Source organism: Nicotiana tabacum, chromosome 14 (assembly GCF_000715075.1).
Source record: "Nicotiana tabacum cultivar K326 chromosome 14, ASM71507v2, whole genome shotgun sequence".
Lineage (NCBI taxonomy): Eukaryota > Viridiplantae > Streptophyta > Magnoliopsida > Solanales > Solanaceae > Nicotiana > Nicotiana tabacum.
In genome coordinates, this window is record NC_134093.1 from 104,846,883 (window position 1) to 104,861,765 (window position 14,883).

At 37.2% G+C, this 14,883-nt stretch overlaps 1 protein-coding gene across 3 annotated transcripts; it reads right to left on the minus strand.

Annotated features, from left to right (window-relative positions):
* Positions 1-410: 410 nt before the first annotated feature.
* LOC107799662 (putative GPI-anchored protein At1g61900) lies at positions 411-7,181 on the minus strand. Of its 3 annotated transcripts, XM_075229809.1 has the most exons (8): positions 6,868-7,181; positions 5,066-5,245; positions 3,692-4,297; positions 3,066-3,311; positions 2,928-2,939; positions 2,027-2,170; positions 1,882-1,926; positions 411-832 (listed from the first exon to the last, which is right to left on the minus strand). In XM_075229809.1, exons 1-8 carry the CDS (start codon positions 6,929-6,931, stop codon positions 738-740), a joined length of 1,392 nt encoding a protein of 463 aa, XP_075085910.1. In that variant the 5' UTR covers positions 6,932-7,181; the 3' UTR covers positions 411-737. The 3 variants fall into 3 exon arrangements, 2 of the variants coding, with proteins under 2 accessions (XP_075085910.1, XP_075085911.1); XR_012698823.1 differs by lacking the exon at positions 2,928-2,939 and having other exon boundaries at positions 2,027-2,173; positions 3,062-3,311; XM_075229810.1 differs by lacking the exon at positions 2,928-2,939.
* Between the last annotated feature and the right edge of the window lie 7,702 nt (positions 7,182-14,883).

Below are 14,883 nucleotides of genomic sequence, written 5' to 3' on the forward strand. Positions count from 1 at the left end.
CCCGCCGCTACTACAGGAATCGCTTTTGCTTTCTTTTCCTTTGGCTACTAAGATTTTTCGGTTCGCTTGGTTCTCTCTTGCCTGCCTATGGATTCAGCAGCAGTTCGAAAGGTTGCCCTCTTCAGTAATCTCCGGATCTATGCTGATTTTCAACTCCCCGAAGCATTTCGTCGATTACAACGTCCTTCCTCCTCTCTGGGTGCCTATATTTGGACATTTTCCGGAAATAGAATGTTAACAATCACACAACACATTGATATCTTCCCACCTGCCTAAGCTTTGTTAGATAAATTTACCCAACACATTTGCTGGTGTGAGATAACACGTATCCCGATTAAAACAGTTGAGATGCACTCGACAAATACCACCATCAACCGGGGGGGGGGGGGGGGCATTGCAACCTTAAAAACTAAGAGAAACCTACCAAATGCATTGGTTAACATAATGCTTTCTGAGGAATTCCAAATACATAAAGGCAAAGTATGTCAAGTGGAAATAATTACATGAAACTAAACCTGCTGTGTAATTTTTTTCACAACTTTCTTATTGCCCAAAGAAAGGGAATAAAAATTTCGTCGCGAATTTGATCTTGGAATCATCTCTGAGTTGGATTTTCACTCAGGTGCATGATTTTCCTGCATCTGTACATTTTAAGTTTTGATGTCAATCAGAGACCTTCATAGAACTGTAATTTTTGAATTTTCTTTCTGGTCAAAATGTGCTTCCACAAAATACAGCTAATAAGCAAGATTGGCAGCATTAGATATACAGCAGATTCCCAATATCATCGACGCCATCAGTAGCATATGTGACCATATATTTAATCCTTTACCTGACAAATTAACCAGAGATCTATGTCAATGAACACCACTTTAACCTTAAACAGAAATAATTACTGTTTAGTAAGTTTTATGCTGCCAAATTCAGGTGAGCATGTTCCAGACAAAAGTAGATTGCGTAAACTAGTAACAGCTTTCGTTAAAGCTATAAAGCCGCCTATGGTTTCCCCTAAAAGGTCACGATCCACAAATCAGTCAAAAAATTATACTGTGTATATAAGTAAAAAAATCTTAATAAATATTTCCCTAACACGATAGAACATTTTTTGAAACCTTTTGATGGGATTCCTGCTTCCGCCACTGCCTCAAAACCTTTTGACGAGATTCCTGCTTCCGCCATTGCCTCAAACTAGTTCTAGTTTTCCTCTTTTACGACAGTGGTCAGCATAAAAACGACCATAAGAAACATGAAGGTTCCCTGTTTCTCCACACACCCAACCCCATCTCCACCCCCCACCCCACCCCACCCCACCCCCACACACACACAAAGCCCCATAAAAAAATAAGAGAAAATGATGCTCATGGTGTGCCCCATTCCCTTGCTTCTGAACTTAGCTGTTTACTTTTATTTATTTTTTTATATTTATTGCTGGATAATGAAATTCAAGCTTTATGTCCACGATATTAACTAACAGTTGATATGGCTAACTTCAAAGTGCGGATATGACAAAACATTTCAAATCTCTAGACCCTTTCTGCTCTCAGAATTTGAGGATGATCCTTGTTTCAAGGGTGTTCCCTACATCTTAATTCATCTAAACATTTGAAATATTGTTCACAGCTAATGAATATTTAGTAGTCTAGAATTACTTAAACCATAACCTTAGAACTCAATGATTTTCCATCAGGAGATATTTACGTAAAAAAAAGATGTAAACGTTCAAGATTCAGCTATATACAATTAGCTTCTGTTTTTCAATTTTCCTCTGTATTGCGCTTATTTAGAGAGGTAGAGCTTGATACTGATGAAAGAAAAAGAAAAAAAAAACTGTCGTATTTACAACATAAAAAAAATTACAAATGAGTAAGTTGATATTCTTACTGATTTGGCCCGATGCTGCAGCAGGAAGTGCGGGAATTCTCACAGCTGCAAAAGCAGGAAGTTTTTGATGTACATCAGCGACCAGTCATATAAGAAGATAAATTTTGGAAACAGAACATAATAAGAAGGAATAAGTCCGACATACACTTATTGCATGACGAAGCTGGTAACTGAGACATAGATGGCCAAGGAGCCGGAATATTGTCATTTAAGTCGCAGACAAAACTGATCCCCGTACTTTGGTCCAGTATTGCATCCGACGGTAAACTAGGCAAAAGACACCCCGAAACTACTCCAACAAAAACAATGACAAATAATTATTGACCGCTACGGCAACCGTAACAATTATGCCTCAATTCCAAACTAGTTGGGTAAATAATTACTTATTGATGTGGTAAAAATCTAAGATAAAAAAAGAAAAGGTAGGTAAAGATAGGACTGAGACTTAAAGTATACAAGCACCTAATCTAGCAAAGGGAAATTAGCATGTACATACATTACTGTTTCTATAAGTAACTAACTACATAGTTAGCTTCCCTTAAGCTATTTATAAGCGGCATCACACTTCACTAGTCAAGGTTCAAAAGTTTCCACCAATCTAATATATTGTTCTTCTGTAGTACAGCTAATATTCAAGGGCAGAGATAGAAGCCGATATACGGGTGATTAAACCCGGTAGCTTTACTCCTAACCCTATATTTGTATTAAGAAATTCTCTAAATATGTACAAAAATTAAATTCAGAACCGAGTTACTAACACCTTATGTTGCTATCCTAGAATTTAGAACCCATAAAATTCAAATCCTGGCTCCGCCTCTGTTAATGTCTATTAGTCCAATGTTCTTTTAGTTCATAATATATCGTATGTAACAAAGCACCTCGACCAACCTCTATCCATGTGTCATAACAGAAAATTTAATGTTTCATTATGTGGAGTATTAATGGTCAAAGCAGGTAAACTGATATGATAACTATTGAAGAAAAAGAAGGAAAAGAGCAAAGAGGTATAGAAATGGATTTGCGAACAGGTAAAGTAGGTAGATTACCTTCTGGTGCAACTGGTGTAGTGTAGTCATTTGAAGATAACCAGATGCCACAAACATGACAAGATCAAAATTTGACGTCAGCTCAACGCATTTGTATAGTGCACAATGTTTCAAAGGGCTACTAAATAAAAAACTGACCTTGTACGGAAAAATCCTTGAGGCTAATGTGACAGAGATTGTAGACATTTTTGCTAACATTGGCTTTCTGTAGCTTAAGACCAAGTGAAGCAGCACAATCCAAAGCTTGCAAGTTGGTGACGAAGCTCTGCCTTTGTAAGTGAGAGACATACCTCTCAACAGTATTACAGCATATTGATTGGTTATTCATCCCGTCTCCACAAGCCTTTGTAATATTTTTCATGCCAGGAAAAGCCAGAGGGCACACTAAAGGGAAGAAAAAAAAGGATCAGTAGATTTATAACTAAACAGAAAAGCAAAGATAGAAGGTGAGAACGGCAATCTAATTTTATTTTCTTTATCAAGTGTTTTGGTGAGAATGCCTATAACTATTCGTTTTGCAGATCTATGCCTATGTTTCGTGGCACATATTTCTTACATCTTCTTTAGCCGAGGGTCTATCGGAACCAGTCTCTCTGCCCTCCCAGGGTAGGGGTAAGGCTGCGTACATCCTACCCTCCCCAGACCCCACTTGTGGGATTTCACTGGACTGTTGTTGTTGTTGTTGTTGTTGTTGTTCATGGATAATGACTATGCAATGAGAAAGTCAAGGTCGTTATGAAAGAGAACCGCTATGTAATCCTCACCTTTATTGTTTTTGCAATTAGAAAGTCCTCTAAGAACATCTTTTGCTCCAGCAGGGTCAAGTTTACTTGCCAACCATCGGTGTACAATACTTTTACAGTCGTTAACTCTGGTCGTGTGATCAGCCAGCACATGAGAGCCATCCATGCTTAAAAGATCATATGCTTTAAGTGCAAGTTTTTTAGCAGCTTCTGATATAGCATTTTGGCAGGTTTGCTCACAGCATTCATTCACAAGATCGATCTTGCCACAGGCAGCAAGTAGGCTAGACGAGTCCACAGTCGTCTCAAACTCATGAACATCTTTGACCGGGCAAGAACCTTGAGTAAGATTAGACGGATGGAGAGAGCATATATGCTGCAAAGTATCATTGGCACCTTGGCTCACCAGAAGTTGCTGAAAATCTGAAAGGCAATGCTTTGCGAGGGTCCCATTTAATGCAAGCATATTTGTTTTTTTACTAGACCGCCCAATAAGAATAACAAGAGTTGTTTCCAGTTGAGGGCAGCACATGACATTAGCCAGATACTGTGCAAATGGTGCTACACAATCTATTGATGTCACGGTCATCATACTTCTCACAGCATCAAAGTTAAGCGTACAGAGTCCTGGAGAGAGTGAGAGCAAAAGTCAGAGAAGACAGAGGATAGAGAAAACCTAAGATCCACCTGAGGTCTATTCTTTTCTCTAACACTATGTTGCTTTATATTCTTTTTATAATTGGTGGTGTTTTGGCCAACTTGTACGCACCTCGATTATGCCACCAAGTACCTGCTATCTCCCACCAGCACAAGTACCGGATAATTCTACCCACCAAGGCTTAATCAGATGGGAAGAAATCACCTAATGTTTTTTTGTCCCCGTTAGTATTTAAACCCTGATCTCCAATCTAGGCTGCTTTATATTTGGACGTGGTCTTGCCATTTTTAAGATATTTTTCTGGCCAAGTTGAAAAGAGTTTGACAAAATTCGTTTCTTAAACAAAACTGATAATATAGGTATACAACTACTTGTAAAAGTTTAATCAGTTTGTTTAGATCGTATTGTTATACTACTTTGCCCTTGCCAGCTCCTTATAAAATAATATTGGCATACTGTTCCTGATCAAAAAATATATAATGGCATACTGTCGTGTGCGATGTTTGCACGGACTCTCTAAAATAGTGCCGCACCCGTGTCGGATCCTCCAAAAATACACTAAATTTGGAGGATCCGACACGCACCTGGCGACATTTTCGAAGAGTCCACGCAGCATACTTGTATGTATACTTTTAACTACTCCAAGTTGCACCAAAAATGGAAGAATGGTATGCTTCTTAAAACTTTATTCTAGCTAAGGACTAAAAAGTTTAATGTAATTAGTTTCTGAAACAAACCAGATAATTTGGGTAAAGTGCTGTTTGTGAAAGGTGCCAATGGAGAAGGTGCAAATAGGGGAAGAAGGGGCTGTGGAGCAGCATTTGGGGAGATCTCTGGCAAAAGAGTGTCCTCCTTTATGTCCTTGAATAGAGAGCCTTTTAGATGCTTCAGTGAGCTGCAATTGGAGTCTCGGATACCTGTACAAATAGCAAATCCATCTGAAATTGGAAATAGCAAGCACTGGTTCCTACAAACAGCCAGCAAAAGGTTGTATACAAAAAATATACGGATCAACGGTGCAAGCACCATCATGTGCATACACCACATTAAGTGTTCAACCAAGAATTCTAAAACCAATAGAAATTTGTACATCTGGAGAAATTCAATATTAACTGCATTGATTTCTTGATTCACTCAGTTTTGTCAAATCTGAATACCCCACGAAAACCACTACCTCACGCGCGCTCCGGCAAGGATTAGCTCTTGAAACCATTTCATAGCTAGTTAGCTTGTACATTACCCTCTTCTTCACTAAAGCACTCCATATGCAAAGTTAGATTATGAATTCCTATAGATTAAACAATCGACTTCCTAAGATCAAAGCAATTCACAACAGTACAACTGATTCAAGCAGCAGGAGATGCAAGGGAATGAAAGCATCACATAGACCAAGGTCTCCGAGCAGAAAATGTTGTCCAGCTGACGCAGAAGTACTAAAAAAAAAACAGATTTCTTTGAAATGGCTAATAAGATTAACATAATACACAACTAAACTACTAGAGAATACTTATCAAAGGACACGCGCACACACGCACACGCACACACACATATAACCACTTGAGATTAATGTTGGAACTTGGAAGGATGACATCATAAATGCGGACTTCTTGAAGAAAGTGTATTTTTTCGAGCCTCGACTACCCCTACTTAATCCCGTTTTCAGTGAGCCTATGAAACAGTTTTAGCTACTCATGCACAATAAAATTTTCTAAAACACAAACATTGTTCTTCAAAGATAATCAAATCTTGGTAAAGTAGCTCAATATAATATCTAGCTGATGACAAACTGACAGACGACCATCTAACAAAAAATATAAAAACAGAGAATTTTGAAGTAAAATATATCAACTCACACCCTTAACATGGCCTAAAGGAAAACTCATATCCTACGGTATTAGGGAAGAGTTTAAGTTTTGTGCACTTACGCTACAGGCAGGGGCGAAGCTACACCCTGGTAGGTAAATATTAGGTTTTAGAGGTATATAACATATATTGAACACCCTTTGTCGGCGATTCTTTTTACTTCGAACACCCTAGGGTCCTGGCTTCGTTACCGACTTACAACAACAGGTAAATCTTTGGCAAGTATGATATGGTAATTATTCGAGTAATTAACCTGCTATAGCCCGTTAAAATTGAGTTGATGGGGTAAAAACTCTTTACATTGTTGGTACATATAGCTTAAATCCATCAGAACTATACAAAGAGAGCAATTTAAATCCCCAAGTAAAAAATTTAAATTTCCGGAAACAGCCTCTCTACCCCTCCTCCGGATAGGGGTAAGGTCTGTGTACAGTGTAGGCTCTACCCTCCTCGGACCCGTGGGATTCAACTCGATTGTTGTTGTTGTTGTAAGTAACAATATTTTCTTGTTACAGAACACCAATTTCCTTAATACAAACATAAATCAGTAAACTTTATTAAAACCCAGCTGGGGTTTTAGCAAAATTTGGTAAATTTCAAGACTATATTCACAGATCATTCAAGAAATAAGCAAAATAAACCAAGAAAAGCTCAAAAAAGGGCATAAAACACTTACAAAGAAGCAGTATAAATACAACCAGAAGCTCAAGTTTGAAACTTCCACTGACCCCTCCTCTCATTTTCTGCCTTCCTTTGCTTCAAGACACAAAAAAGAATCCAAAAATAACAGAAAATCCAAGAAGGGGCAAAAGGGTCAAGAATTAACAGCAAATCTTGGATTTTCAGCTAAGAAATAACTGTAGTTTACAGCAAAATGAGCACTGGAAAATGCAGAAAGTGGTGAGTGAGTTGGGAGAAGCCATGAATGAGGTGCTCTTAAGTGGTGTGGGGACAGAAGCAGTAATTAACAATAGCTGTACAAATTAGTATAAGACCCCACTAACGGACCCAAGAGAACAATAAATAAGGGGACGTTTGGTATGGTGTATAAAAATAGTGCTCAATAAGGTGTATTAATACAAGAATTAATAATACATGGGTTAGTAATGCAAGTATTAGTTATGCAAAAATTATTTCTAATTCACTATTAAAATTAAAATTTAGTATGGACTTTAAAAATACCCTCCATATTCTTTAGTTTTAAGAGATTTTAAGAATAATTTTATATTTAATTATGCTAATGCATGTATTAATAGTTTTGGTATTTCTAATATCATAATTTGTTATATATTAATTATACATAGGATAATAACAAATAGATTATATAACTAATACTTGCATTAATAATATATAGGTTAAAAAAATATATTAAATAAAAAAATAATAATATCAAAAGTTAATGCATACATTATTTTTTCTAATTCATCTTAACAAACGACCCCTGAGTTTCAGCGTGAAATCTGAGATAATGAAATGGCTGCACACTGCACTGTTGGGGAGCATTAAATCCATCACTTGCCTTTTCTTTTAGTCACGCGCCAGGCACGAGAGATCTTAAGTTCTCTTTCTCTCTCTGAGATTTTGTGGTCTGTGTTGTATGGACACGTGGCGCTTTGTCCTTGATTTTCAGCACTTAATCAAGTCAAAATGCATGCAGATTGAAAAATTGCCATTAATACTTCTAGTTAGGACGGAGATAATCTTTTAATTCATAGTCTTAGGACTATTTTCAAGTAGTTAATTAAGATAAGAAATCTTAATCTAGTAGGTCTGAGATTATCATTTCTTTCACTCTTAGGGCTATTTATTACTCCCTTTCATCCATTTTAATTATCGTGGTTACTAAAATTAATTAATACAAAATACTTATCAGTTTAGACTATCAACATATAATAAATTATTTTTTTCATTTTATTCTTAGTATTAATTAGTCTTGAAAGTAAAAAAATGTTAATTATATAGCATATAAAACATAAATGAGAATATAATAGTCAAAACCCCTTCTTATTAATGATTTTTTAAGGACCTATAAAAGAAAAATATGAAAACTAAAATAGACCGGAGAAAATACAAATAGCTTTACTTGAAAGAAAATATAAATTAAACTTGATATTACTATTCTTTTGACCTATATTTACATTGAGGCCTCAACTCATTCGAACTCGCACGACATAAGACTTTCTGAAAGAAAACATGTTCCTACCAAGATGGTTGCAACTTACAACTTACAATTCTTTTGAAGTAGTTAGGATAAATAAGAAACAAAAAGAATCAAATATTTCTTTGGATTGTGAAATATTTCTTTAAAAAATGGTTATCCAGGTTTAGTAGGTGCATTTGCCCCAATTGTTTTGCAATATTGAGCAACAGTGCCTGGAAACTGGATTACTAGTACTATTAAATTTTGGAAGGAAATTTTTACCTAGTTATACTGTAATAGAAACCTATTTATTGCGTTAAAATCATTATTGAATTAATTATAATTTAACTTTGTTTACTAATTATATACAAATATATATATATATAGACTAATCTTTCCTATTTTGTTTCCTGAAATTCTATCTTTGTCTCAGTGGTTGCCGATCTAGTTTGTTGGATCATTGGTGCAATAATAATTCATTTATTATGTTTCTATATTATTTCATATGTGGATTAGCCCTTCCATTATGGTTTCTCTTTCTTTCTATTTTCTATTTTCTTTTTTTATGTTAAATAATGAATACGGATGATCACTTCTGAAATAGGTAAGACCGTTAATTTGTTTTAGTTTTTTTTTGGAATCAATAAATTAAAGAGTATTAATCAGAATCGAGAAGACTGAACTGAAAACCATTAGAAACTACATTGACAACCATTAAAAAGCATCGTAACTTTGAATTCGAACATCAAATTTTGCAAAATTATTTTTTATTTGGATTGAATGTTGTTGCAAATAATTGGGAATATCATTTGGAGTTTATATCTCAATTTTAAAATAATTTAGTGGAGATTCGAGTTGGTTTTGGTTAAAATTTCATGTTGAAACTCGAAGAAGAAGAAGAAGAAGAATGGAGGTTATTGATAGAATTATGTTTAAAAAATATTATATATTTAAATTATACTTTTTGTCTAGACATGTGTATATTTTGTAAAAAGCTTTAATTCCTTTCTACAAAAATAAGAAAACCTAACTAAAATTGGGTAAATAAGTTTAAATTTTCATATAATACGAAAATATCAACTTTGAAGTAGATAAATAAGTTAAGGCTAGTGACATCAGCTATCGGCTATTGGCCTTGTGAAAGCTCCTCCTTAATATGTTTGATCCCTTTTTCAAGTCTTCTTCCCCGTCAATGATTATGGGTCGCTCTTGTCCTTTAATTCGATACACTACTCTAACGCCAGTTGCCTATACAACATCTTTACTTTTTAGTAGAGTCCACTTTGGTTATCGATACACCCTCTCTAGAAATCCCATTTTGGAATATTGAAACTTCCCTGATGAACAAGATAATTTTGAAAGAGTAAAAAAATATATAACTTGCGATGTGGTTCATGTGGAGTTTTTGGTTAAACTTACGGACTATCAGTCATGATATACACAAAAATTTATGTAAGTGATGTCAATAATCGTCAATTTTGAAATTTTTACTTCTTCCAGTTTATATTTATTTTGTATTATTTTCAAACGGTCAGCTATTCTATAAATATATATTCTTTATTAAGAATTCAAATTTAGACGTTTTGCATTTTGAATCGAGAAAGTGAGTTGTTAAATTTATATCTAACTCTATTTAAATTTAAATTTATTTTTTCCATATATATATATATATATATATATATATATATATAAGGTCGGCAGAATCAAGATTTTGTTCTGCCAAACCCGACCTTTGGTTGGATTTGCTACTGTCTTAGAATCAACTGGTGTTAAATAATATATGTAATTATGTACTCACTTTATTAATATTATATTATTTATTTATTATTAATATTACTAGTATTATCGGTATTATTCTTGTTAATAATAATGTGGCCTCACACATATACTGATAGAAACAGAAACGAGAAAGAGAAAGACTACCCTCTCTCTAACTCCCACTAACCTAACTAGATCCCAAAATGTCCACAGGTCCACTACCGGCAAATGACCCCACACTTAAAACTCTACCAGAACCCCCTGATATCCTACATGTATCCCATCAACGGGATATGGAAGAAGAAATGCCCCAGAAGAACTCCTTCAAGGAAATCCTCCTAGAGGTAAACCTAATTTCATCTACCGTGTATCCACTACCACATCAGTCACCCACACCCCTTTGTTTGAATTGAATGCCAGAAACATTCTGATTCTACTGACGAACGAAGATAAAGTTAGGCTTTACCACCCATGAAATAATTCTCTAATTATTTAACTATTTGGGGAAAAATCCCACACCAAGTGCTGCGAGCCCCTTATTCTCATCAATTTGGGCTGGGATTTCTTTATAGTCAAATTCAATCTCGAAGAAAGCATGACTAAAATTTTAATAGAAGGACCATGGTTTGTAGTGGGGCATTTTTTATCAGTACGCCGATGGAAACCAATTTTTGTCCCAGAGGAATCGAAGATAGCCATAACGGCCGTGTGGATCAGGCTACCCCAGTTGCCGACGGAATTATACGATAAAGCTATACTTGAACGAGTCAGCAACAGAATCGAAAAGCTACTAAAGATTGACACCTGCACCTCTTCCACCCTACAGGACAAATACACTAGGATTTGTGTTCAAGTACGACTAGCAATCCCAGTTACTACTGCAGTAACCATAGGTGCCCACAACCAGCCTATATTGTATGAGGGAGAAGGGATCCTTTACAAGGCATGTGGGCGGATTGGGCACACATTAAGATCTTGCTCTTTCAAGGCCAAACCCATAGACCAAAACCCCAACCCAGACCTCAATACAACTACAACCCCAACCGGAGAAGAAGCAGTGATGAACGGCGATGCCCAATGGAATACCACCCCATTAAAAAGACATATGCAGCGATAACATGAGGGAAGAATGGTAGAAACTACCCAAACACAGGTAAAGCGGTTCAATCCAGTGCCAAGTATGTTCCTCGCCCTGAATCACAGATCCGTCGTGGATTCCATTAACTTGGGCCACATTGAGAATGACCCGGGGAGCCAGTTGTCCCAAAAGGAGCGGTTAGGGGGGCCTCATACCTCCTCAAGGCCTAATGAGACCCAAAAACTTATTAGCTCAACTCAGTAATTGGGCATGAGTAGCTCACCCAACCCATCGCATGCCAGTCTTTCTGGCAATAGAAGGCATCTACCTAACCTACCTATAAGAGATGCATGTTTGGGGAAAATACCTCATACCCACAATCCTAAAATTGATACTAAAGAAGGGAAAAAGGATACCCCTAGTTGACTTCACTTTGTACCTCCCAAATCGAGTACTCTTACAAAAAATAAGAATACCCCAGTCACTCAAGGAAATCCTCTAACAGCCCAAACCCACTTGAAAGCGGGCCATCCTACCCCAAGGGATCAAAAACTGATCCCACTTTACTCTCACACATAACCCACCACCCACCCTCCTCCGTCTGTGTCACCTCCACTAGAGGTAATCGATTACTTGTTTCACATCAATCGCCCACTGTTACCAGTGAGAAGACCTTTCTTGCCAATCCTCCAAGATTGACTGCACAAGTAAAATCTTCAGACACACCTCCCAACGAAGAAGATATGGCTTATAGCCATAGTCCCCGAAATATGATTCACTCTTCCAAACCCCCCTCTAGCAGATTTCACGAACCTGAACACAGGAATGGAAAACTCGAAATCAAACACCCAACCCTCAATCATCTCTCCATTAACGATTTCCTCCACCCCACTATCACCAGAACACAAGCCGGATTCTTTGCTGGAACTGGCATTATAAGGGAGCAGTCAAAACCTGCACATGATGATGGGGTCGGTCCCTATGGAAATAATTGTCCAGGACCCTCGCTACCTAGCTCGGCTAGCGATGCAGCTACTCCACAAGGGGCTGGAAAACTTTGGACACCAACTGTGTATGTCCATATTTCTTCAGGCGCAGCACATGGGGACACAACAACCGTTGTCCATTGAGTAGATCAATATCTTCATGGGCCACCTCTGTCAGTCCATGCCCTTTTTTCCACTGATGAACCTAGACACACCAACCCCATTACCTAACTTCACCCTATGTCCACCAGTAGTACAGGTACCTCCCCCATTTTCTCATCCACTATCTCCCATCAACCAACTTAGCAGGGTACTCAACAACACCCTGAGTTATCTCACGAAATCCAATGTGGATCTGGAGAATATCATAAAAAACCTAGGTGTCCCAAAAATAAAAGCCTTTCTCATACAAGAATTCAAATAGCTCTTGGGGAAATGCTTATTGCTTTGTGCCCCAAAAAGCTAACAAGCTGCATAATCAATCATCGAGTGCCCTTATCTCCAAACTCGAGAAACTCAGTAGTATCCCTAAAGCCTCTGTTAGGTGTGATGAAGCCAACCTCTATGGGCAAGGGGAATGGAACCAAGAGAAAGCCCCCCTCTCAAAATTCATTGTTAATGAATTTCATTATATGGGATACTAGGAATGCTAATAATGATGAGTTTCGTAGGCATTGTGCCTCCATTGTTAAGCTTCACAACCCTGCTCGATTGGTCCTACTTGAAACTAGGATGGCAGATCATAAACACCTCACTACTGAGCTTCAGTTTGATGCTCAATTCCAAGATCCCTTTATTGGCCAATCTGGTGGCATTGTGCTAATGTGGAAAGAGGACTTGCTCAAGGCCAAGGAGATTTCCACCACACCTCAAGGGATTCATGCTATGGTGCAGGTAATCCCTCTTCTTCAAAATGGCTCTTCTATGCTATATATGCTAGTAATTGCTTGGTTGATAGGAATAGACTTTGGTAGCTCCTTGAAGACTTAACATCTGTATATAGGGATAGCTGGTTAGTTGGGGAAGATTTTAATGAAATTCTGAAAGCTAGAGATAAGTTGGGTGGAAACTGCTTAAATTTCAATAGAAGTAATAGATTCTGGCATTGTCTAAATCAAGTGGACCCGGGGTTCAAAGGCTCTAAATACACCTGGACCAATAAAAGATAAACTAGGAGGCAAGACCTGATCTTAGAAAGACTTGATAGATGCCTTGCAACTAATACTTGGATAGAACTATTCCCTGAATCCACACTAACCCACCTTCCTAGGACTCACTCTATTCATTTTTCCCTTCTTCTCAACATCTTGAGTAACCATCACACTAGGCATAACAGACTCTTTACATTTGAATCTATGTGGTGTAACCACCTTGAATTTCTCCCTATTATGCAAGATAGTTTCTCTATTGAGTATAACATCCATAGGGCAACTGAGATCTTCAAAGGTAGGGTGACCATCTGGAATAAGCATGTGTTTGGCAACATATTCCACAAGAAAAGACATACTTACTAGATTTAATGGCATTCAAAAATCCAATGAATACCCTTTTAGCACCTTTCTCCAGACTTGCAACAGGAGTTTAATGTTATCCTTAAGAATGAAGAGGGCATCTGAAAGCTTAAATCTAGGATTAACTGGCTGAGTGAGGTGTGATGCCAACACTAGGTTTTTTCACACTTCAACGCTTAATAGGAGAAGGAGGAACAAAATACTATGTTCGAAAGATGAGGTTGGAAACCTAATCCGAGAACACCACCACATAAAAGAGGCCATTCTTAAGTACTTTTCCAACATCTTCACCTCTGAACATCATCACTCCAGTAGGAATCCCTCTTATAGTGAAGGTAGACCTAATGTCCTTGATAACAGAGACAAACAAACCTTGGATTCCCCCCTGAGGTTGTCTGAAATTAGTGCCGTAAAATCCTTTAAGCTTATGAAGGCTCCAGGACCAGATGGGCTTCATCCCTTCTTCTATCATAAGCATTGGCATATCCTATTTGTAACGACCTGACCGGTCGTTTTGAGCATTTGCACTTTGCTAGATGGTTTGAGGGCATGAGTAGCTCTGTATGATCTATTATGACTTGTGTGTATCCTCGATTTCAGTTTTCGAGTGATTTGGAATTATTTTGGAAGAATGAATTTCATGTTTGAAGCTTTAAGTTGGACTTTTATGTATTTGACTCTGGATCAGAGTTTTGATGGTTCGGTTAGGTTCAGATAGTGATTTTGTACTTGGATGTATGCCTGAATTTATATTTGGGTGTTTCTAAAAGGTTTCATCAAAATTTGGCAAAAGTTGAAAATTTGAAGGTTTGGAATGTTCATAAGTTTGATTGGGAGTTGAATTTGATGATATCAGGTTCAGATTATGGTTTTGGTGGTTGGAATAGATTTGTATGTCATTTGAAACTTGTGTGCAAAATTTGAGGTCATTCTAGATTGATTTGATATGGTTCGGCACTAGTTTTGGAAGTTGGAAGTTCAAAAGTTCTTCAAGTTGAATTTTGAGGTAAGATTTATCATTTTGATGTTGTTATATGTGATTTGCGGCCTCGAGTAGGTTTGTATTGTGTTTTGGAACTTGTTGGTATATTCGGACGGGGTCCCGAATGGCTCGGGTGAGTTTCAGACGTGATTCGGTTTATTTTTACTTCATGTTACATAACTGAAGGGGGTATGATGATGGTGTTTCCGCATCTACGAAAGAATGGACACAGATGCG